The 25,470-nt window shown below is 42.8% G+C and overlaps 1 protein-coding gene across 1 annotated transcript in view; it reads left to right on the top strand.

Annotated features, from left to right (window-relative positions):
- Window positions 1-25,470, top strand: part of LOC121005222 (galectin-9-like) — a 99,644-nt gene that overhangs the window by 18,919 nt on the left and 55,255 nt on the right. Inside the window, exons 2-5 of the mRNA XM_040437826.1 lie at window positions 4,261-4,349; window positions 4,473-4,674; window positions 5,302-5,421; window positions 15,267-15,311. Of these exons, the coding sequence (XP_040293760.1) occupies window positions 4,261-4,349; window positions 4,473-4,674; window positions 5,302-5,421; window positions 15,267-15,311 (456 nt within the window). The remainder of the gene's footprint in view (window positions 1-4,260; window positions 4,350-4,472; window positions 4,675-5,301; window positions 5,422-15,266; window positions 15,312-25,470) is intronic.

Here is a 25,470-nt window from a genome sequence, read left to right as displayed (position 1 = left end):
AGTATAAATACCCCACATGTGACCCCATTTCGGAAAGATAACACACCCAGGTATTCCGTGAGGGGCATATTGAGTCCATGAAAGATTGAAATTTTTGTCCCAAGTTAGCGGAAAGGGAGACTTTGTGAGAAAAAAAAATATAAAATCAATTTCCGCTAACTTGTGCCAAAAAAAAAAAAATTCTATGAACTCGCCATGCCCCTCATTGAATACCTTGGGGTGTCTTCTTTCCAAAATGGGGTCACATGTTGGGTATTTATACTGCCCTGGCATTCTAGGGGCCCTAAAGCGTGAGAAGAAGTCTGGTATCCAAATGTCTAAAAATGCCCTCATAAAAGGAATGTGGGCCCCTTTGCGCATCTAGGCTGCAAAAAAGTGTCATACATCTGGTATCACCGTACTCATATTACATATATTCCCAATAAAAAAATGGGAAAAGTTGTCTTTTGCCGAGATATTTCTCTCACCCAGCATGAGTATATGTAAAAAGACACCCCAAAACACATTGCCCAACTTCTCCTGAATACGGCGATACCACATGTGTGACACTTTTTTGCAGCCTAGGTGGGCAAAGGGGCCCACATTCCAAAGAGCACCTTTAAGATTTCACAGGTCATTTACCTACTTACCACACATTAGGGCCCCTGGAAAATGCCAGGGCAGTATAACTACCCCACAAGTGACCCCATTTTGGAAAGAAGACACCCCAAGGTATTCCGTGAGGGGCATGGAGAGTTCCTAGAATTTTATATTTTTTGTCACAAGTTAGCGGAAAATGATGATTTTTTTTTTTTTCTTACAAAGTCTCATATTCCACTAACTTGTGACAAAAAATAAAAACTTCCATGAACTCACTATGCCCATCAGCGAATACCTGGGGGTGTCTTCTTTCCAAAATGGGGTCACTTGTGGGGTAGTTATACTGCCCTGGCATTCTAGGGACCCAAATGTGTGGTAAGTAGTTTGAAATCAAAATCTGTAAAAAATGGCCGGTGAAATCCGAAAGGTGCTCTTTGGAATGTGGGCCCCTTTGCCCACCTAGGCTGCAAAAAAGTGTCACACATGTGGTATCTCCGTACTAAGGAGAAGTTGGGCAATGTGTTTTGGGGTGTCATTTTACATATACCCATGCTGGGTGAGATAAATATCTTGGTCAAATGCCAACTTTGTATAAAAAAATGGGAAAAGTTGTCTTTTGCCAAGATATTTCTCTCACCCAGCATGGGTATATGTAAAATGACACCCCAAAACACATTCCCCAACTTCTCCTGAGTACGGAGATACCAGATGTGTGACACTTTTTTGCAGCCTAGGTGGGCAAAGGGGCCCACATTCCAAAGAGCACCTTTCGGATTTCACCGGCCATTTTTTACAGAATTTGATTTCAAACCACTTCTCACGCATTCGGGCCCCTAAAATGCCAGGGCAGTATAACTACCCCACAAGTGACCCCATTTTGGAAAGAAGACACCCCAAGGTATTCGCTGATGGGCATAGTGAGTTCATAGAAGTTTTTATTTTTTGTCACAAGTTAGTGGAATATGAGACTTTGTAAGAAAAAAAAAAAGAAATCATCATTTTCCGCTAACTTGTGACAAAAAATAAAAAGTTCTATGAATTCACTATGCCCATCAGCGAATACCTTAGGGTGTCTACTTTCCGAAATGGGGTCATTTGTGGGGTGTTTGTACTGTCTGGGCATTGTAGAACCTCAGGAAACATGACAGGTGCTCAGAAAGTCAGAGCTGCTTCAAAAAGCGGAAATTCACATTTTTGTACCATAGTTTGTAAACGCTATAACTTTTACCCAAACCATTTTTTTTTTACCCAAACATTTTTTTTTTATCAAAGATATGTAGAACAATAAATTTTGAGAAAAATGTATATATGGATGTCGTTTTTTTTGCAAAATTTTACAACTGAAATTTTGCAAAAAAATCGTTAAATTTCGATTAATAACAAAAAAAGTAAAAATGTCAGCAGCAATGAAATACCACCAAATGAAAGCTCTATTAGTGAGAAGAAAAGGAGGTAAAATTTATTTGGGTGGTAAGTTGCATGACCGAGCAATAAACGGTGAAAGTAGGGTAGGTCAGAAGTGTAAAAAGTGGCCTGGTCTTTAAGGGTGTTTAAGCTATGGGGGCTGAGGTGGTTAAAGATATTCTTGGTTGTCCGGCCTCTTCTGATCCGGTTCCTAAAGGGGCGATACTTGAATCTGAATTGCATTCTATCGATGTGAAATTATCGCCACTATGCGATTTATTAGTAGCGTCCTCAGGAGCACTCAAATCAGAATCTGTTGTTCAACCTTCTTGATTTTTCTTCTTGTATATCCGCTTTTTTCTAAATGATCGCTTCGGTATTTTCCAATCGAAAATTTTGTCATTTTCGTTGTCGTTTTTGTCCCGCAGGAACTTGTCTCTTTTGATCTCTTTGATTTCGGATTGAACTGGAATCAAACGTTTCTCCAATTTGTTTAAAAAAATCTGAAATTGGTTATCCATTTTCCTTGTTTTAAGCTCATGTTTGGCTTTATCGATTTCTGTAAGTACTTCATCATATTCTTTCATATTACGCATCAGCACTAAGTTCATCCATTTCTGTGAACATTCGAGTTGTACTTCTCTCCACTGTTCGAGAAAAGCAGGATCATCGTAAAACTGAGAGATCTCTTTATAAACTCTAAGACCTCGAGGTACTCGATTGTGTGTTGCGTACGATTTCAGAGAATTAATCGTCCAAAACAGTCTGACTTCTCTTTCTGTAAGCGTACTTATTTTAAATTCCAATGCCTTCGTGCTCATGACTTGTAAGCTGTCTTTGTTATTACATTCTGCAAAAAATGTGCCCGCATCCCGCCGACCTTGTTCAACCGCTACATTTCATGAATCAATAGCTGATTCAATATTCGAATCTATGTTCGCATCAACACTCTCCGCTAGCTGTGTGCTCTGACTGCTTAAAGACATTGTCCACAAATTAGTAATACAAAGAAGAAAACACAGTCGGCACTACTGAATGCGGTACGGTGTAGGTGACTTATTCTCAGCGACCATGCAAACAATTGAGTGGTGCTCTGCCAGAGTGAATGGCCAAATGTCATCAACGATAGAGGAAAAAAGAGAAAAAAGGCGGCACTCACCAAATCTTCATTAAATCGTAGCTTTATTTGGTTAAAAATATGGCGGGTGGTTTGCATGATCGCTGAGAATAAGTCACCTACACCGTACTGCATTTAGTAGTGCCGACTGTGTTTTCTTCTTTGTATTACGAAAGCTTTTTCTTACGAAGAAAAACTTCCAAGCCAGGCTACATTTTGCAAAAACACATCTGAAGGCTCCCAAAAAGCCTGTGGGAAAAGGTGTTATGGTCTGATGAAACCAAGGTTGAACTTTTTGGCCATAATTCCAAAAGATATGTTTGGCACAAAAACAACACTGCACATCACCAAAAGAACACCATACCCACAGTGAAGCATGGTGGTGGCAGCATCATGCCAATGGGCTGTTTTTCTTCAACTGGAACTGGGGCCTTAGTTAAGCTAGAGAGAATTATGAACAGTTCCAAATACCAGTCAATATTGGCACAAAACCTTCAGGCTTCTGCTAGAAAGCTGAACATGAAGAGAAACTTCATCTTTCAGCATGACAATGACCCAAAGTATACATCCAAATCAACAAAGGAATGGCTTCACCAGAAGAAGATTAAAGTTTTGGAATGGCCCAGCCAGAGCCCAGACCTGAATCCGATTGACAATCTGTGGGGTGATCTGAAGAGGGCTGTGCCCAGGAGATGCCCTCGCAGTCTGACAGATTTGGAGGGTTTTTGTAAAGAAGAGTGGGCAAATCTTGCCAAGTCAAAATGTGCCATGCTGATAGACTCATACCCAAAAAGTGCTGTAAAAAAAATGTAAAGGTGCTTCAACAAAGTATTAGTTTAAGGGTATGCACACTTATGCAATCATATTATTTTATTTTTATATTTTTTCTTCCCCTAAGAGATTTCAGTTTGTTTTTCAATTGAGTGGTACAGTTTATAGGTCACATTAAAGGTGGAAAAAGTTGTGAAATGATTTATCTTTGTCTCATTTTTTTACAGCACAGAAACCTGACATTTTAACAGGGGTGTGTAGACTTTTTATATCCACTGTGTGTGTATATATATAGGAAAAGTTAAGTTAGCAGACATGCGATACACACTTTTTCTGAGACATTTTGGTACATCAGGACTTCTCTAATAATTGTGACTTTTACTTTCCAGGATGTTCCATATATCACCCATTTTCACAGTTACATCAAGACTGGCACCGTGTTTGTTATCAGAGGCACTGTCCTTCCCTCAGCTGAAGGGTTTGTAATTATTTTATAATCTTTTGTTTTTCTTGTATAAAAGGGAAACGTCTAGGAGATAAACTTTCTAATCTCAAAATAATTGCATTCATAATGGCCGCTACTGTATATTTTTTCTTTTAGGTTTTTGTTCAGTTTTCAGTGTGGTATTCCTGGAAATGCTGACATTGCCTTCAATTTCAATCCACGTTTTAATGAAGGACATGTTCTTTTCAACACACGGGAGAAAAACGTATGGAGCCCAGATGAAAATAGGTACAAAGTGCCATTTGCTACAGAACAACCTTTTGATATCCAGGTCCTAGTTACAGACCAAGAATACAAAGTAGGTTGACATAAAGCAAATTTATATCATTTGTATTGCTTTTTTGTGCTTGTTATTTTCTGCTCCTTTCTTCTGAGATACCATGACTGGGATATAATGTGCATACTAATGCTTGTCATAAGGAACCAGATGGCCACAGCTTGGCTTTTCATCCAAACATATTGAAATACTGTATGATAAATTTTATTGCAGTCACAAATAATACAGATTCTTTAAAATATTATACAACACATATACAATATATATATATATATATATATATATATATATATATATATATATATATATATATATGAGAGATAAAGACACAAGAAGTCCAAACAGCAGGATGTACACCATGTCTGAAATAAAAAAAAAATGTTTTTCCGATACTGTGTCACAAGATGTCTATCCTACATGAGTCTGAGTTCAGCCATCCGGTGGTTGTGATGAGAACAGCATCTTGTCAAGGTTTTTGCTAGGAAGTCACAATATTGTTCTGAAGTTGTTTCATGAGAAATTAAAGATAAAGGTAAGATTGACACATCTGGAGCTGAGTTTTCCTAGCTATAATTACAGACACATCCCTGATTGTTTTATATCACCCGTTTTTGCCCCTTTCTCTTCTAAAATAGCTCTCTCTTCCAGGTTTTTGTGGATAAAACATTCTTTCTGGATTATCCTCACAAAATTCCTCTGACCAGAGTCTGTGCTTTTGGGGTAAAGGGCGATGTGACTCTAAGTCGTGTGGAAATCCAACCACAAATGGTAAGTGAGATTAGTCAGAACAGGTTTCCTTTAGGGTAAAGTTTAGATGTATTGATGGGAAACTGCGCTGCAGGAAACAAATACAGTATGGCAGACAGCTCTCCGTGTAAGTGATCCCAGGTTTATTAACCCAAGCAGCGTCTGAGTGGAGTACAAGAGATAAAATCTGGTACATGCTCTGGAGCTTCAATTTTGACTAGTTTTCTTTTTAACCTTAGGGACCAAGTATTTTTTTTTTCATTGTTACATTCCAAGAGCTATAATTTTTTTTTATATTGCTGTTAATATAGCCATATTGTAGGGGTAAATAGGAGAAAAACAGCTTTTTATGTGGTAAATGTTGCTAAATTCACATAATTTTACTCTCTGGGTCAGTCCGATTACCAATATATGTACTATAATTTTTGGCCTATATTTATACATAGTTATTAGATCTCCTCTCAGTCTTCTTTATTCTGAAGTGAATAACCCTAATGTTGATAACCTTTCTGGGTACTGTAGTCCCCCCATTCCAGTTATTACTTTAGTTGCCCTCCTCTTGACCCTCTCCAGCTCTGCTATGTCTGCCTTGTTCACAGGAGCCCAGAACTGTACACAGTCCTCCATGTGTGGTCTGACTAGTGATGTGTAAAGTGGTAGGACTATGTTCTCATCACGAGCATCTATGCCCCTTTTGATGAAACCCATTATTTTATTGGCCTTGGCAGCAGCTGCCTGACACTGGTTTTTGCAGCTTAGTTTGCTGTTCGCTAAAATTCCTAGGTTTTTTTCCATGTCAGTGTTACCGAGTGTTTTACCATTTAGTATGTACTGGTGACTTGCATTATTCCTTCCCATGTGCATAAATTTACATTTGTCAGTGTTAAACCTCATCAGCCACCTCTGCCCAAGCCTCCAATCTATCCAGATCCAGTTTTCCCACCTACAAAGAATGGAGAGGTCTATAATTTTTATCGTAGGTACACTTCAACTTTGATAATCTTCAAAAAAATCTAGAAAATCACATTGAATAATTTCCAAATAATTAATTTGCATTTTATTGCATGAAATAAGTATTTGATCACATTCCAAACAGCATTCCAAACAGCAAGAATTCTGGCTCTCACAGACCTGTTAATTTTTCTTTAAGAAGCCCTCCTACTCTGCACTCTGTACCTGTAATAATTGAACCTGTTTGAACTTGTTACCTATATAAAAGTGTGATCCACACACTCAAACAATCACACTCTAACCTCTCTACCATGACCAAGACCAAAGAGCTTTCTAAGGACACCAGGGACAAAATTGTAGACCTGAACAATGCTGGGATGGGCTACAGAACACTAAGCAAGCAGCTTGGTGAGAAGGCAACAACTGTTGGCACAATTATTAGAAAATGTCAATCTTCCTCAGTCTGGGGCACCATGCAAGATCTCACCTTGTGGGGTAAGGATGATATTGAGAAAGGTCAGGAATCAGCCCAGGACTACATGGGAGGACCTGGTCAATGACCTTAGGAGAGCTGGGACCACAGTCTCAAAGATTACCGTTAGTAACACACTACGCCATCATAGATCAAAATCCTGCAAGGCATGCAAGGTTCCCCTGCTCACGCCAGCACATGTCCAGGCCTGTTTTAAGTTTGCAAATGACCATCTTGAAGATTCAGAGGGGGCATGGGAGAAGGTCATGTGGTCAGATGAGACTAAAATATAACTTTTTGGTATCAACTCCAGTCGCCATGTTTGGAGAAAGAAGAAGGATGAGTACAACCCCAAGAACACTGTCTCAACCGTGAAGCATGGGGGTTTAAACATCATACTTTCGGGGTGATTTTTCTGAAAAGGGGACAGGACGACTACCATGTATCGCAAAATTTTAGCCAACAACATTTTTCCCTCGGTAAGAGCATTGACGATGGGTCTTCCAGCATGACAATGACCCGAAACACACAGCCAGGGCAACTAAGTTGTGGCTCTGTAAGAAGCATTTCAAGGTCCTAGAGTGGCCTAGCCAATCTCCAGACCTCAACCCAATCGAAAATCTTCGGAGCGAGCTGTAGCTCAGGGACAGCCCTGAAAGCTAAAGGATCTGGAGAAGATCTGTATGGAGGAGTGGGTCAAAATCCCTGCTGCAGTGTGTGCAAACTTAGTCAAGAATTACAGGAAACGTCTGATCTTTGTAATTGCAAACAAAGGATTCTGTACCAAACATTAAATTCTGTTTTTCTATTGTATCAAATACTTATTTCATGCAATAAAATGCAAATTAATAATTTAAAAATCATACAATGTGATTTTCAGAATATTTTTTTTTTATATTCTGTCTCTCACAGTTGAAGTGTAACTACAATAAAAATTACAGACCTCTCCATTCTTTGTGGGTCGGAAAAAAAATTGTCAGTGTATCAAATACTTATTTTCCCCAGTGTACAGCATACTGTCCTCTGTATGTATATATTAGAGATGAGCGAATTTAAAAAAAATGCGATTGCCGGTTCACCAAATTTTTTGGGCAAAATTTGGTTCGATCTGAATATATTCGCGGCAAATTCAGTAAAAAATCGTCTATTTCCTGGCTGCAGAGAGCCTTTATAGTGATGTAGAACACTGTGCCTTGCAGGAACATGCATAGGGAGTCTGCTTTGGTAGTGAAATAATACTATGTATGACATGCAGATGACAGGAGTCGCTCTTAGAATCACTGCACACTTCACTTATTTGGGCAGCCACGGGGCCAAAACTGACCAAATAACTCAAGTATGAACTCAGCCTTACAGGTCGATGTTAGCGCCAAGAAGAAGAGCACGCCTTTTACACCGTCATCAGCTGATTCCACATAGATCTCTACAGAACCTGTTCTATTAAACGCTTATACAAGTAGAGCCCCCGACAGAGTGGAGAGGGTGTCAGCAGTAAGTTTGTGTTGACTTCACTGATTATTTTGCCCTTCCTCTGATCCGTCAGAACAATAACCCTCAAAAAAACGGATCCTGTCTGTGGAGCATCCGCCTTCACTTGGTCAGCATTTGGTCAGTAATCCATCAGTATTGATAATACAAAAAAAAAATAGGAGTGGATACAAAACTGAGATGACAAGTGAATGGAATATTAGCAAGTCTTCTGTGTTTTGTACCCACTCCTGCTTTTGGTTACCAAATCATAAGCCAATTCTGATGGGACCATACAGGCCTTACAGCTGCTACACAGAGTGGATCCGTTGTGCATCTCATGTTACCTTCTTTCTGACAGATCAGAAGAAGAGTCAAATAAATGATAATGTCAGCCAAGCCAAAAAAGCTAAATAGTGGGCCAGTCATGAAGTGGGGAGGGTGGGAACAGCATGATAAGTCCACAGAGTGTCCCTATGACATAGTGGTGAGGTGGAAGCAGCATGAGGAGACCACAGAGTAACATGAGTCTGTAGGTGGCGGCAGCATGAGGAGACCACAGAGTGGCAAGGTGACATAGTGTGGAGGTGGCAGCAGTTATTAGGAGACCACAGAGTGGCAAGGTGACATAGTGTGGAGGTGCAGCAGCATCAAGAGGCCACAGAGTGGCAAGGTAACATATTGTGGAGGAGGCAGCAGCATCAGGAGGCCACAGAGTGGCAAGGTTATAGTGTGGAGGTGGCAGCAGCATGAGGAGACCACAGAATGGCAAGGTGACATAGTGTGGAGGTTGAAGCAGCATGAGGAGACCACAGAGTGTCAAGGTCACATAGTGTGGAAGTGACAGCAGCATCAGGAGGCCACAGCATGGCATGGTGACATAGTGTACAGGTGGCAGCAGCATAAGGAGACCACAGAGTGGCATGGTGACATAGTGTGGAGGTGGCAGCAGCATCAGGAGGCCACAGAGTGGCACGGTGACATAGCGTGGAGGTGGCAGCAGCATGAGGAGACCACAGAGTGGCAAGGTGACATAGTGTGGAGGTGGGTGGCAATACCAGTACCCACTGAAGATGGTGGGTGAAAGAAGGAGCACTTGGAATCAGATGTTTGGCATCAGGCGGGTGGCATTATCAGAATAGTAGCTGAGGCAGGTAGCCAGAAGAAACTGGTCTCTTTTATGAAAGTGTTGGTGTGGCACCATGGATGATCTAGTCTGATTCATCAGGAATTGGTGGGTGGAAATCCTGGCTGATCCACGCCTGATTCATCTTGACAAAGGTCTTTCTATGTTTTGGGCCAACAGGCGAGTTCTTCTTGGGGTAACTATGGCCCCCGCTGCACTAAAAACCCGCTCTGATGCCACACTACTGGCAGGGCAGGACAGCTTTTCCAGGGCAAACTCGGCCAGTTGCGGCCAAAAATAGAGTTTGGCTGCCCAGTAGTCCAGCAGATCTTCAATGACGGCTGTCAGGGTGCACTCCAAGTATGCCACCACCTGCTGGTTCAGGTTCTCCTCTACGTCTAGCTGCTGGTGAGTAGTTTCTTCACTATGCGGGTGAAGAAAGCTGCTCACCAGCGACTCTAGACTCAGAATGCTTCTGATGGAGCTGGTACTGCTCCTGCCACCCAACCGATCCCCAGCAGCCATGGCAGTGAAACATGAGCGCAGAGGGCCCCCCCGGTCAGACCTGCGAGAGAATGGACGATGGCACAGATAGGCAGCGACCAACTGACTACATAGGATGTCTCTATAGTAGTTCAGTTTGTCCTCGCTCTCAGCGAGTGTAAAAAAGGCCCCCATTTTGGACCGGTAGCGGGGGTACAACAAGGTGGAGAGCCAGAAGTCATCCTTCTGCCAAATGGTGACAATTCGACTGTCACTATCCAAGCAAGTGAGCATGCAGTGGGCCATTTGCGCATGTAACTCGGAGGGACTCCCTGTTTCTATTTCCACTGCATATTGCCACGGTGTGTCTGGGTCCTCTGCCTCATCTTCTTTATCGCCCTGTAGCTCCTCTAGCTGCTCCTGCTCCTCCTCTCCTGTTACTTGTGTATAAAAACCATCCATTTCGCTACACATTATTTGTGCTTTAATGTCCTGCTCCTCCTCCAGTTCAGCCCCCACAGGGCTCATGAGGCCATGAGATCTAGGCGCCAAGTCTCCAGTCCCCTGACCAGCCAGATTTACCAGCATTTGTTCTAGGACATGAAGCAGTGGAATGACATTGTTCATCCTGTACTCCTGCGACTGACAAATAACATGGCCTCCTCAAAGGGCCTGAGCAAACGGCAGGTGTCATGCATGAGCTGCCACTGGCTGACATCTAAGTTACACAGGGAAGTACTCTTGTCCGCTTAGATCATCAGGAAATCATTTATGGCCTTTCTCTGTTCGTATAGTCGGTCCAACATATGGAGGGTGGAATTCCAACCGGTGGAAACATTGCATATCAGCCTATGTTGGGGGATGCCGTTCTGCCGCTGCAAATCAAGGAGGGTGTGCTTTTCAGGGTACGAGTGGCTGAAGTGCATGCAAAGTTTTTTTTTTTTAGGATGACTTGCAGATGGGTGGAAGACTTCAGGAACCGCTTGACAACCAGATTAAACATGTGTGCCATACAGCGCGCATGGCCCAGCCCTCCTTGACGCAGCACCGACACAATGTTCTTCCTGTTATCGGTCTCCATGGTTCCGATTTTCAGTTGTTGTGGAGAAAGCCAGGATTTGATTTCTTGCTGAAGAACATGTAGCCGTTCCTCCCCTGTGTGACTCTGTTCACCCATGCAAATGAGTTGCAGAACAGCATGACACCGCCGTGCCCTGCACACGTGGTATGCTGGAGGGGCACTGTGAATTGTCCTTGCAATGGAGGCTGAGGACATGGTGGAGGATGAGGAGGCAGAGGCGGACATTGTTGCTGGATCAATGGCGTGGCAACATGGAGGCGGAAGTTGCTGGTGTGGCTATGCAGGAACCACATTCACCCAGTGGGCCGTAAAGGACATGTATTGGACCATAGTTATAGCTCCACACTTCAGCGCTGCCATGCACTTTGGCAGACACCAACAGGCTTAAGGACTGGCCCACCTTCTGTTCTACATGTGTGTGCAGGGTTGGTACTGCCTTTTTGCCAAAGAAATGACGGCTTGGGACTCTCCACCTCGGCTCAGCACCAGCCATCAGTTTTCTGAAAGGGAGAGACTGCAGCACCAGCAACCTAGAAAAGGAGCATATTCAGCTTCTGCGCCATTGGATGAATGCACGCATACTGTCGTCTCGTGGCAATTGCTTTGGTATCGATTGCTGACGGAATGAGTGACGAGGATTAGGAGGAGCAGGAGCATCAGGACCAGCAGATGATGGGAAGGACAGACAGCTCCGTTCGGCTGAGGTGGTAGAGCCTTGACTGCCTGAAACTGGGTGCGTGTCACTGGGTGATGCAGAGGTTGCTGCAGCAGACTGGACCACCACATTGGAGCCACGGTTCTCCCAGGCCACTTCATGGCGTCGCTGCATATGTTGACGTAGGGCCATAGTGCCATTGGCACCCTGCCCACGCTTCATATTCTGCCCACAGATTCTACATATGGCCACGTTCACCTCCTCCGGTGGCTTAACAAAAAACTGCCACACCGCCGATTAGGTGATTTTACTTCGAACACTATGCGACTAGCTGGCTCCACTGCTGCCTCACGGGCAAGCTGCCACCCTCTTCTCCCGATGATAATAAAGCCCCTTCATCACCCAGCTCCTGGGGCAGTACCGGATTTTGCACAGGTTGCGGGTACATGAATGACCTGAGAGGTCAAATTAGTGTTTCTTCCAAAAAAGCAGGCTGATTTTTGTAATTTGAATATGTTCTCCTCTTGGTGGCCCCCTGTATATATAGTGCCCCTCTTAATGGCCTCCAACATAAATAATGTCCCTCTCCCATCTATCTAATGCCCTCTTTGAGCCTCTCAGTATATAAAAGAATGCCCCTCTTAGTGGCTCCGTATATATATGATTAATGGACCCCAGTATAGTTAAAGTCCCCCTTAGTAGCCCCCAGTATAGTTAATGCTCTTCTTAGTGGCCCCCAATATAGGTAAAACTTCCATAGAAATTAATGGAGTGGGCGTGCCCATGTGCAACCAGCCTCTCCGGTCATTTCAGACGAGCAGAAGAGCCTGCAGGGTTCTCTTGATTTGTGGGGGTCCCAGCAGTAGGACCCGCACAGATCTGATAGTTATCCCCTATACTGTGGATAGGTGATAACTTTTACCTACTGGAATACCCCTTTATTGCTCCTCTTAGTAGCCCACAGTATTTTACTGACCTAAAACAAATAAAAATATTCACCTCAACCAATTGCACTCAACAGAACACTCGCTCCTCCCTGGAGGACCTGTGCTCCTAATGTGATTGTGTGACCTCATCATGCTTGGAGCTCAGATCCTGCTGATTCAGGAGCATGCAAGTGGTTGAGATATTATTATTTATTTTATTTTTTTCATTTTATACCCTGAAATATCTAAACAGGTGTTAATGAATGGTCCTTTTGATTTTGATGGGGTCTGTCTGATGTGAAAACAGCCTAATATAGGAAATAGCCTATTTTTTTTATTGCTGTTAAAAATGGTCATATGAGTAGCTTCAAAGACCTTAATAGATTCTAAAAGCGGCTGGTGATGACCGTTTTTCACTGTCATGTGAATAAGGTTGAATCGCTCTACAGCAAATCACAGGGGAGGCACAGGGCAGGAAGAATAGGAGTACCAGTAGCTCTGGTGGTGATAGTAGTATTCACAACCTACACTGGCAATTCTCTCTTATAGTGGTCCCTGGAGCCGTGCAGTAGAGGTAAACTTCATACAAAGGGCCGATGGATGTATGGTGGAGTCAGGAACCAGGACCTTTAGTTTCAACAAATAGTCTCCTTTTACTAAAGTGCAAAATGGTAGTGGTAGTAGTACATACAGCCGCAAAAGGCACAGTTCCAAAGTATTTACTACAGTGTAGTCATTTCCCAATATCAGCATATGAACAGCAACAGTGATGGAGATTGTAGTAGTCCATCTCGCTGTATCTCTAAAGTCTCTCAACAGAATCTAAGGAAAGCAATTTGCTTCTAATTAATTGCTTCTGTGGTTCTCGGACTGAAGGGTGCACTGCAGACCTAAGATCTGGTTGGCCGACCCATCTCAAAGTGTGATAGGGTGCCTATGCAATATTTTCACTAACAGAAACAAAGTCTTTCTGCCACAAATGTGCATCATACAGTACTTTGTTCTTTGAATTCAATGCACAGCCTTGTGGGCTTCCATACCTTCAAATATCATGGTGGTAGAATTACTTTGGCCGTTGAAGTCCCAAAGACTGAGGTTCTCTGAACTAGTGTTGATCACGAATATTCGAATTTCAAATTTTTATCGCGAATACAGGTACTATATTTCGAATATAGTGATATATATTCGTAATTTCGAATATTCAAATTTTTTTTTAATCAGTACACATGATCCCTCCCTGCTTCTAGCTTGTGGGCCAATGAGAAGGCTGCAGTGTTTGCGAATTTTCGAATTTTTATTGCGATTTTTTTCAACTTACAACTATTAGACAAAGAAGATTATAGCACTATATTAGCTAAATTGCTCTATATTCGTTTTTTTTCCCCGAATATTTGCTATATTGCTATCACTTAGTTTTTTCGAATATTCGTAATATTCTAAAACAAGAATATATAGCAATATAGTGAATATTCGGAAAAAAAACGAATTTAGAGCAATTTAGCTAATATAGTGCTATAATCTTCTTTGTCTAATAGTTGTAATTTTTTTCTCATCTGAAATTCAGATTGGAAAAAAATTACAACTATAAAAAAAAAGATTATAGCACTATATTAGCTAAATTGCTCTATATTTGTTTTTTTTCGAATATTCGCTATATTCTTGTTTTAGAATATTACGAATATTCGAAAAAACGAAGTTATAGCAATATAGCAAATATTTGGAAAAAAAACGAATATAGAGCAATTTAGCTAATATAGTGCTATAAGTTCAGATTGGAAAAAAATTACAACTATAAAAAAAAAAGATTGTAGCACTATATTAGCTAAATTGCTCTAAATTCTTTTTTTTTTGAATATTCACTATATTGCTATATATTCTTGTTTTAGAATATTACGAATATTCAAAAAAACTAAGTTATAGCAATATAGCGAATATTCGAAAAAAACAAAACGAATATAGAGCAATTTAGCTAATATAGTGCTATAATCTTCTTTGTCTAATAGTTGTAAGTTGAAAAAAATCGCTATAAAAATTCGTATGACGAAAATTCACATATTACACGATCATTACCTTGCCGATTTTTCGAGTAAAAAAAATCGTAGAATATAACGAATATTCGAATTTGCAAATATTTGACGAATATTCTACAAAATATTCGCTAAATATCGCGAATTCGAATATGACCCCTGCCGCTCATCACTACTCTGAACCTGGACCTAGATCTCAGGAGCCTGAACATGCAAGTCTTCACTGAAGCACAGCTAGACTCAAACTAACTAAGTAATCAGGACCCCAGGTCATCACTCTGGCAACCTACCACAAGATTTAATTACAAGATGTAATTATTATAGGTAGTCCAAACAGTGCCATTAAGTACATTAATATACTAAATCACAACATTTAACTCAATAATTTGACATTATCTCTGTTATTAGTAATTAACCCTTTGCAGTAGTCCTCCTTCGGCACTGCAAAGTGACTTTTCAGATTACTTTTTAGCTGTTTCTAGGTGGCTGTCTGGTAGATAAAAAAAAATCGATGTATCAAGTCCTAAAACAAATTACAGTATTCAGTTACATTGTAACATTGACAAACACTGCAGCCAAAAGTGTAATGTAATACTGTATATACTGTATGCATAGCTTTGACTTCAGATGATAAAGTTTTAGTTTGTTCATAAATAAATTTTTCTGTTTCTTTTCTAGGTTCCATTTCACCATCATTATTTTCCTGGAGGACAACAGGAAAACGTAAGTTTTACAATCAGTAAAGTGGTTATTTTGCCAATAATAAACAATTTCACTACACTTTCCACAAATTGTCTGGACCCTGGGTGGCTACAATGTGCCTCATCCTGCCTCCTGCCTCCTACCTAACAGGCATCCATACATTGCAAAAGATTAAATCTCTGGCCGAAATCTGCAGCATAAGTTGATATTCTGCAGACTTAAAGAGGACCTTTCATGGGTCCAGACTTTATAAGATAAGTATCACGTTAGGTAGGGCATAAAGCAGGGATCCTATATTGCTTACTATAATTCCTGGACACCGGTCCGTTCGCCTGCTGTGCCCTCCGGTATTTTCCCTGTTCAGTATGCTAATTACTAGCGTCGGAACAGGGAGGAGGAGACTCCAGGGTTTCTCAATGGGCGTCTCCTTCTCCCTGGCTGTAGCGCTGTCCAATCGCAGCGCAGAGCGTCACAGCCAGCGAGAAGTAGATGCCACAGAGAGACACTCGGTCCCCTCCTCATTGTTTCAATACTCTTCATTATAATACAAGGTGCCAAAATCATCAGGGGGCCACAGCGAACGAACGGGGAGGGGGGTCTTTTGAAGAAAAAACAAAAAAAACTGTCATGGCATGAGTGGGGGCCACCCTATAAGGTAACACCCTAATTAGACTTTTCCAAAACTGATGAAAGGTCCTCTTTAAAATCCACGATGCCGGTCAAAATATGTGCAGATTTCACTGTGGAATCTCTATGCAGAGTAAGATTACAATTTTTAAAAATCTCAGCCACTCTGCTGCTGCTGGAAATGATGGGGATATTCAGCACTCAATTGCTCCATGATGATTTATAAGCTGGCTGTGCTCATTTTATAAACTTATTTTTATATCTACGATTGACAACATTTAAATTTCTGGATGAACTTCTAGTGTTTAAAGAGGTTGTTCCAAAATCAAAATTATTGTTATGTGCTTGTAACACCCCTCACCACAGATACATATGCCCCAATACCTGTTTTTCATGTCTGTGCTTTCTTCCCCACTGTCTGGGCATCAGACTATCCTGGCAGGTCTGTTTACATCCAGCACTTTCTGTTTACATGGCTGCTCTGCAGAGTGATAAGTCACAGGCTGGCTCCACCCCTACACTGTTCAGTCAGCGTCTCTTCAGTTGTGTGATACTACTTGCTGAGTTGTGTATCTAATCCCATCTTTTATATACTGTCTGGTCTGTATATAAGCTTATCATGTTAGATACTGTCTATTGTGCCTCTGTATCAAAATCTATCCTCTGCGATACAGTCTACTGTTGATGTATCAAAGATTCTCATGTGTGATGCTGCCAGCTGAGCTGTGTTTCTAATATTATCTTGTGTGATGCTGCCAGCTGAGCTGTGTGTCTAATATTATCTTGTGTGATACTGCCTGCTGAGCTGTGTGTCTAAAGCCTCATGCATACGACCATATGTGTTTTGTGGTCTGCAAGTTGCGAATCTGTTAAATAAGTCTACCATTCCTTTTGTGATCCGCATTTTTTTGCAGAGCCATTGACTTCTATGGGTTCAAGGTCTACATTTTGAGGACCAAAATAAGACATGCTATATCATGTGACATCCACAGTGCCCCCCATAAGAGGATCCACAGTTCTCCCATAAGTGACATCAACAGTTCCCCCATAACAGTGACTTCTACAGCACTGCCTTAACAGTGCCATCCACAGTGCCCCCAATAAGTGACATTCACAGTGCCCCCAGTGACATCTACACTGTCCTCATTACCATCCACAGTGCCCCTAGTACCATCCACAGTACTCCTAGTGCTACCCACAGTGCCAACTAATTGCCATACAGAAGTATTGTAAAGGGGATCAGACCCCCAAAAGTTGAAGTCCCAGAATGGGATAAAAATAAAGTGAAAAAAATAAATAAAAAAAAATTAAGTTTTACAATTTTTTTAAAAAGTTTCAAGTAAAAAAAAAAAAAAAAAAGCGTCCTTTTCCCAAAATAAAGTAAAAAAGAAATTGTAAAAAATAGGGAAAAAAAGAAAAGTAGACATAGTAGGTATGGCCGTGTCTGTATCGACCGGCTCTATTAAAATATCACATGACCTAACCCCTAACACCATAAAAAAAAAACTTACATCACTAAAAGCGATCAAAAAGGCTTATGCACCCCAAAATCATACCAATATAACCATCACCTCATCCCGCAAAAAATGAGCCCCTACCTAAGACAATCACTCAAAAAATTTTAAAAAATATGGCTCTCAGAGTATGGAGACACAAAAACATGATTTTTTGGGTTAAAAAATGCTGTTATTGTGTAGAACTTAAAAAAATTAAAAAGTGGACATATTAGGTATTGCCACTTCCGTAAGAACCTGCTGTATAAAAATATCATATGAACACCGTAAAAAAAAAATAATAATAATAATTTTTGTCACCTTACATCACAAAAAGTGTAATACCAAGCGATCAAAAAGTCATACGTACCCCAAAATTGTACCAATCAAACAGTCATGTCATCCCGCAAAAAATGAGACCCTACCTGTCACGAAAGGGAGGGAAGAGTGCAGCCCTGAAATCCACCTGCACCTCTATCCCTACCTAAATCTCAGAAATATAGTGGCAAATATGGGGGAACTGCTCAAACCCCAAACACTGTAGCGTGTTTCTCATTGGGGGAGCAGTCCCACCGCATGTGGACCGCAGCAAACGACCATCCCCAGCAAAAAATGCGTACAATGGAGGATGCCGACGCGGTCCACATGCACCACAAAGGCATCCTACACAAAACGGAGCATTGTGCGGATAAAAATATAATTATATAAATCACAGAAAAAAATGCACCAAACGGATATGCCACTGACTATACTAGCTCGTCATATAAGCAGATATTAAAAGCTGAGACTTTTGCCAATATATTCCTGTCAGGAACACATCGGAGCCCATCATGCACCCTATCCCTACCTACTTGCACGACCCGTCCTAACTGACGGCGTACAACTTGGCGGCAGTCCCTAGCTTATATACATGCAGGGGCCTAAAGATGATAAGAGAAAAAACCATGAACAGAGTCAGGGAAGCAAAAGTCAAAGCCAGGAGGTCACGCAGGTACACAGGGAAAAACACAACAACAAAGTCAATACAATCTAAAGTCAGAATCCAAGAGGTCACGTCAAATCCAAGGAGGTCACAAGGTCGAGGTCAAAAACAGAGTACACAATATAACAATATGCTGGTAAGGGTAGCAAGACCAATCTCAGGCAACCTGTGGCCAGCAGGCTGCCTGTTTAAATAGCCCTTACAGGTGAGTCACGTGACGTGGCCAGCGTCACGTGACTCGTATTGCTCATAATACAGATGAGCGCCAATTTATTATTATTGGCACTCAGATCCGCTGCTGCGCTTTGTCAAGGGGATGGAGGACGCCGGCCACTCTGAGGAGGCGTGCATGGCCAGGTCCTCCCCGCCCCCTGGTCACCATGGAGATGAGGACGCCGACCACATCCTCACTCCGCTAAATGCGTGGGATGCCGGCGGTGCTTCGAAGGAAGAGCATGCCGCCGGCTCCCTGTGACACTACCTAGAACAATCACCCAAAAAATATAAAAAACTATGGCTCTTAGACTATGGAGACACTAAAACATGATTTTTTTGTTTCAAAACGATATCATTGTGTAAAACTTACATAAATAAAAAAAGTATACATATTAGGTATCGCCACGTCCGTAAGAACCTGCTGTATAAAAATATCACATGACCTAACCCCTTATGTGAACACTGTAAAAAAATAAAATAAAAAGTGTGTCAAAAAAGGCATTTTTTGCTACCTTACATCACAAAAAGTGTAATACCAAGCGATAAAAAAGTTATATGCACCCTTAAATAGTACCAATCAAACTGTCATCTCATACTGCAAAAAATTTGACCCTACCTAAGACAATCACCCAAAAAATAAATAAATATATGGCTCTCAGAATATGCATGCTAAAACATGATTTTTTTCAAAAATGCTTTATTATGTAAAACTGAAACAAACAACCAAAAAAAGTATGCATATTTGGTATTGTCACATCCGTAACAACCTGCTCTATAAAAATACCACATGATCTAACCTGTCAGATGAACATTGTAAATAACAAAAAATAAAAACAGTGCCAAAACAGCTATTTTTTTGTTACTTTGCCTCACAAAAAGTGTAATATAAAGCAACCAAAAATTATATCTACCCTAAAATAGTGCCAACAAAACTGCCACCTTATCTCATAGTTTCCAAAATGGGGTCTTTTTGGGGAGTTTCTACTCTAGGGGTGCATCAGGGGGTCTTCAAATGTGATATGGCAACTTAAAATGATCCCACTGAAATCTGCCTTCCAAAAACCATATGCGTTCCTTTCCTTCTGCGCCCTGCCGTGTGCCTGTACAGCAGTTTACAACCACATATGGGGTGTTTCTGTTAACTACAGAATCAGGGCAATAAATATTGAGTTTTGTTTGGCTGTTAACCCTTGCTTTGTTAGCGGAAAAAAAAATGGATTAAAATAGAAAATCTGCCAAAAAAGTTAAATTCTGAAATTTCATCTCCATTTTCCATTAATTCTTGTGGAACACCTAAAGGGTTAACAAAGTTAGTAAAATCTGTTTTGAATACCTTCAGGAGTGTAGTTTCTTAAATGGGGTTTGCTTCTAAACTTCTAAGACTTCTAAGGTCCCCCAAAAAAAAAATGTCATTCACAAAATGATCCAAACATGAAGTAGACATATGGGGAATGTAAAGTAATAACTATTTTTGGAGTTATTACTATCTATTATAAAAGTAGAGAGATTTTTCAAAATTTTTGGTAAATTTGGTATTTTTTTTATAAATAAAAATGAAAATTTATGACTCAATTTTACCACTGTCATGAAGTACAATATGTGACAAGAAAACAATCTCAAAATGGCCTAGATAAGTAAAAGCGTGAGGGCGCCCCCCTTCTGACAGCTCCCTGCCCTGCAGTAACTAAAGGGGGGCGGGGCTAGTCGGCAGAAAATAGGTGGCAGAACGCCGTTCCGGGGCGTTCCGCCAGAAAAAAAAAGCCTGGTTAAATGGAATGTGTCAACAGAAAATAACCTATTGTTTAAATCAAGTTCTTATGTTTAAAATTTTTCTAAAGAATTTTTGATTATGTTTTCATGTCATTATTAGTGTGTATATAAAGTGCAAGTGCTGCCAAAAATTACAAGGAAGAGGCACTCCGATACAACCTGTATATCAGAATCAGAATCAGCTTTAATCGCCAAACACGACACAATCGATCGTGCCCGGAATTGGGTTAAGCATAGGTACAGGCATAGTACTAGTGGTTGACAAGAGTTGGTGGGGAACCCGGGGAGGGGGGGGGCTTAAGGTTCTGCTATGGGCACAGCAGGGGCGAGGGGTTATAAGCGGGTGATGGGGCGTGGTGAGTTCAGCAGTCTGACGGCCGTTGGGAAGAAAGTGTTCAGCCTCCTCGATGTCCTTGCAGGGATGGCCTGATACCTGAGGTCGGACTTTAGACGTCTGAAGAGGTGATGGCCCGGGTGGGTGTGGTCATTGGATATTTTCAGAGCCCTGGAGCGCAGTCTGTCGGAGAAGATAGAGTCAAGGGGTGGTAGTGGCAGTCGGGTAGTTCTCTCCTCCGAGCTGATGACCCTTTGTAGTTTGCGCTTGTCACTGGCTGATGAGACGGCATACCAAATCAGGAGAGACGAGCACAGGACCGACTCAATGGTGCAGGAGTAGAAGGACTTCAGTAGGTCCTGTGCCATGCTGAACTTCTTCAGTTGTCGAAGGAAGAAGAGCCGCTGGTGAGCCTTCTTTATGATAGACGAGATGTTGGGACGCCAGGATAGGTCCTCAGAGATTGTCGTGCCTAGGAGGCGGGCGTTGGGTACCATTGCGACTTCAGATCTATCAATGTAGGTCGGGGGCGGATTTGCCTTTCTCTTCCTGAAGTCGATGACCAGCTCGACCGTCTTTGTGGTGTTTAGGACCAGATTGTGCGCGCCACACCAGTTGCTGACCCTGTCGATTTCCTTACGGTAGGCCTGCTCGTCGTTGTCGCTAATCAGGCCCACGAGTGTGGTGTCATCTGCGAACTTGATGACTTTAACCGAGGCCTCAGCCGATCTGAACTCGTTCGTGTACAGAGAGAACAGAAACGGCGATAGTACACATCCCTGAGGGGCGCCAGTGTTGGTGACCCTCGGTTTGGAGGACAGATTGCCTAATCTGACGACCTGGGACCTGTTAGTGAGGAAGTCCATGATCCAATGTCGTAGTGTTGGGTGGACATCAAGCGCCGTGAGGTTCCTCTGCAGGATGCTGGGGGAGATGGTATTAAAAGCCGAGCTGAAGTCTAGAAGGAGGATTCTCGCGTATGTGTTGGGTTTGTCAAGGTGTTCAGTGATGTACTCTAGACACATGTTAATCGCATCATCAGTGGATCTGTTTGCCCTGTAGGCGAATTGCAGAGGGTCCAGCCGGTCCAGAGTGGAGGGCTTCAGGATGAAGAGGACCACCTTCTCTAGGGTCTTCATGACCACCGAAGTCAGAGCCACGGGCCGGAAGTTGTTTAGATCAGAAACGCCCTGTTTCTTCGGCACAGGGATGATAGTTGAGTTCTTAAAGCAGGCGGGGACGTGTCCCTCCTTAAGGGATCTGTCAAAGATTGGGGTGAGTGCTGGGGCCAGTTGGCCTGAGCAGTATTTCAGGCACGCAGGAGAGACACCATCCAGACCGGAGGCTTTCCTTGCATTTAGCTTGGACAGCAGGGTGCGAACCGTGGTCACATTCACTGTAGGGGAGTCAGCGAATGGGCAAGATAATGTGGCAGCAGGGACTGGGGTGCCCACTCTGGGGGATATAGGCCGAGTTACACCCACCTCAGTCGAGGTCTCGAATCTGCAGTAGAACCTGCCCAGCTCCTCTACCAGTGCCTGACAGGGGGTAGTGAGCGCCGGGGGGGATGTTTGTAGTTAGTCACGGACCTAAGGCCCTTCCAGACCGCCCTCCGGTCGTTCGAGCGTAGAGATTGGTGGATGCGATCCGCGTATGCCCGTTTCGCCGCACGCAGTTCCCGATTAGGGCAGTTTTTGGCCAGTCTGTACTCTAATTGATTACCGGATTTATGTTCGGTTTCCTTGGTCCTGCGTAGTTGTCTGAGCTTGTTCGTGAACCACGGTTTATCGTTTGGGTAAATCGTGTATGGTCTTGAGGGGACGCAGGAGTGTTTGCAGAAACTGATGTACGAGGAGACAACATCCGCCCAGGTGTCCAGGTCATTCTCTTCTAGGGCTCCCCAGTCTGTGCAGTCAAAACAGGCCTGTAGTTGTAGCTTGGCCTCCTCGGACCACACTCTAGAAGTTCTACGGATCGGTTTCGTTGACTCTAGGCGACGTCTGTAGGAGGGGACCAGAGGGACAAGGCAGTGGTCGGGTGAGCCTAATGCGGCTCTCAGGACGGCTTCGTATGCTTTCCTTAGAGGCGTGTAGCAGTGGTCCAAGGTGTTCGAGAGTCTTGTGGGATATCATATAAAGGAGGGCCTCATTCACACTGTGGTACAATTGTTCAGGTAGTGGGACTCCAACACTCATAAAGCCTATGCACTAAGTGAAAGGGCTGCCAAAAATGACAAGGAACTGGCACTACAATACACCCTTTATTACACATAAAGGAGGGCATCCTACACATCCTTGAAAAAATATGATTGATAGCCTGCTGGTGACCTTTAAAAACATTAGGAGCAAGGGCCTGCTGGTGACACTCTAAAACATTAGGGGCGAGGGCCTGCTGATGATCTGACCAACTAAAACATTAGGGGTGGGTCTGCTGCTGAGCTGACCATCTAGAATTATATGGGCGAGGGCCTGCTGGTGACATCCAAGGCATAGAGTGTCAGTTTGTGCCACGTGTCCAGCTTGGACACCCAGTAGTTGCATGGCACAGAGGGATCATTGAGGACGCTGACACGGTCTGCTATGTACTACTTCATAGAGATGTCGCAAACATAATATTTTCTGCTCCCGAACGGCGAACACGAATTTCCGCAAATGTTCGCAAACGGGCGAACCGCCCTAGACTTCAATAGGCAGGCGAATTTTAAAACCCACAGGGACTCTTTCTGGCCACAATAGTGATAGAAAAGTTGTTTCAAGGGGACTAACACCTGGACTGTGGCATGCCGGAGGGGGATCCATGGCAAAACTCCCATGGAAAATTACGTAGTTGACGCAGAGTCGGGTTTTAATCCATAAAGGGCATAAATCACCTAACATTCCTAAATTGTTTGGAATAAAGTGCTTTAAAACATCCAGTGTGTGTATACGATCAGGTATGATGTTGTATCGATCAGGTAGTGTAAGGGTTACGCCCGCTTCACAGTGACAGACCAAACTCTGACAAACCAAACTCCCCGTTTAACACACTGCAAACAACCGCAAACAGTCCATTTGCACAACCGCAAACTCCCCATTTGCACAAGGTTGGATACCAAGCTAGCCATGTCCCGTTCCTTGTCCTCACTGATGTCATTTAAGGTCTCTTCCTCCACCCAGCCACGTACAACACCAAGGGTCCCCGAAAGGTGACAACAAGCCCCCTGGGACGCCTGCTGTGGTTGGTCTTCCACCTCCTCAAAACCACCTTCCTCCTCTGACTCCTCTTCTTCAGACTCCTCTCTCTGCGTTGCCGCAGGTCCAGCAATCGACGGCGACAAGGCTGCTTCTGGTGGTGGTGGTGACCACAACTCTTACTCTTCATGCTCATCTACGGCCTGATCCAGCACTCTTCGCAGGGCACGCTCCAGAAAAAACGCATATGGGATGAGGTCGATGATGTTGCCTTGGGTTTGACTGACCAGGTTTGTCACCTCCGCAAAAGGACACATGAGCCTACAGCCATTGTGCATGAGTGTTCAGTAACGCGGCCAAAAAATACCCAGCTCCGCAGAGGCTGTTCTCTTTTTTTTTTTTATTAAAAAAAATCTGTTCTTACCAGTTTAATCTCTGTTTTGTCCCCTATCAGGGGCCGGTGTATGGAATAGATTTTAGGAACCGGGGAGATGGAAAAAGATGGTTGGTTGGTCCTCTTACTTCCATGTTGGGGCACTGCGCGTGCGCCGTGCAATGTACTGTGCCACCCTATATGAGTGGTGTGTTAAGTAGTACTATTCCTATCAGTTTAATCCCTGTTACGTCCCCTATCAGGGGCCGGTGTATGTAATAGATTTTAGGAACCGGGAGATGGAAAAAGATGGTTGGTCGGTCCTCTTACTCACAATTCGGGGCACGGCGCGTGCGCCGTGCAATGTACTGTGCCACCCTATATGAGTGGTGTGTTTACTAGTAGTACTATTCTTATCAGTTTAATCCCTGTTACGTCCCCTATCAGGGGACGTGTATCGAATAGATTTTAGAAAACCGCAAAGAGTTGTCAATAGTTGACACACTCATGACATAAATTTTATTCCTCTATGCGTCAATCTTGGTGTAGTGATGACTGTGGTCGTGCGCACGTTTGAGAGATTGCAGGCGATGGCGGTTTATCAAAGCCTATGGTCATGCTGAGGTAGTTCAGTGACAGTTAAGTGACCCAGAAAACAATGATTCTGCAGTGCGGGACCATTGTTGGCCTAGTAGGCTTTAATGATCACCTTAGATGATCACAAAGAAAATAATCTTTTTTCTATGCAAAATTATCCAGCCAATCTCTTTTGGTCTGTTCACAATGAAGCAACAACCTTATCATCTGGGGTGTGCCAACATTGCCAAAACACTTATAGAGTTGATCGCTTCATTCTGATACGCAAGCCCCTTCACCACAACAAGAAAATGATCACGAAGGGGAATTGACACATGTATGTGCCTTTTTTTGGTTTTGTTTTTGCAGCCACAGTGCAGCACCAAAGGCCAGAAAAATTAGGCATGTACACATGCCTGAAAAATCGGGTATTGTTGCAGCCGCTGCTGTAGCAGCGGCCGGAAAAATTTATGTTTTTCAGGCAGAAAGTGCACTAAAACATTGCGGCTTAAACCCTAATTGGTGGCGGAGAAGTCACGCAAGTCATCCGGCATGCAGAGATTATAAACAGCAGCGTGTGGACCATTTTTAGCCCAAGGCATCTCAACAGGCCTTTTTTAGTCAAATGCATCCGCCACT

Source organism: Bufo bufo, chromosome 6 (assembly GCF_905171765.1).
Source record: "Bufo bufo chromosome 6, aBufBuf1.1, whole genome shotgun sequence".
NCBI classification, from domain to species: domain Eukaryota; kingdom Metazoa; phylum Chordata; class Amphibia; order Anura; family Bufonidae; genus Bufo; species Bufo bufo.
The sequence above is the reverse complement of the archived record's forward strand: the minus strand, read 5'-3'. Positions and strand labels throughout refer to the sequence as shown.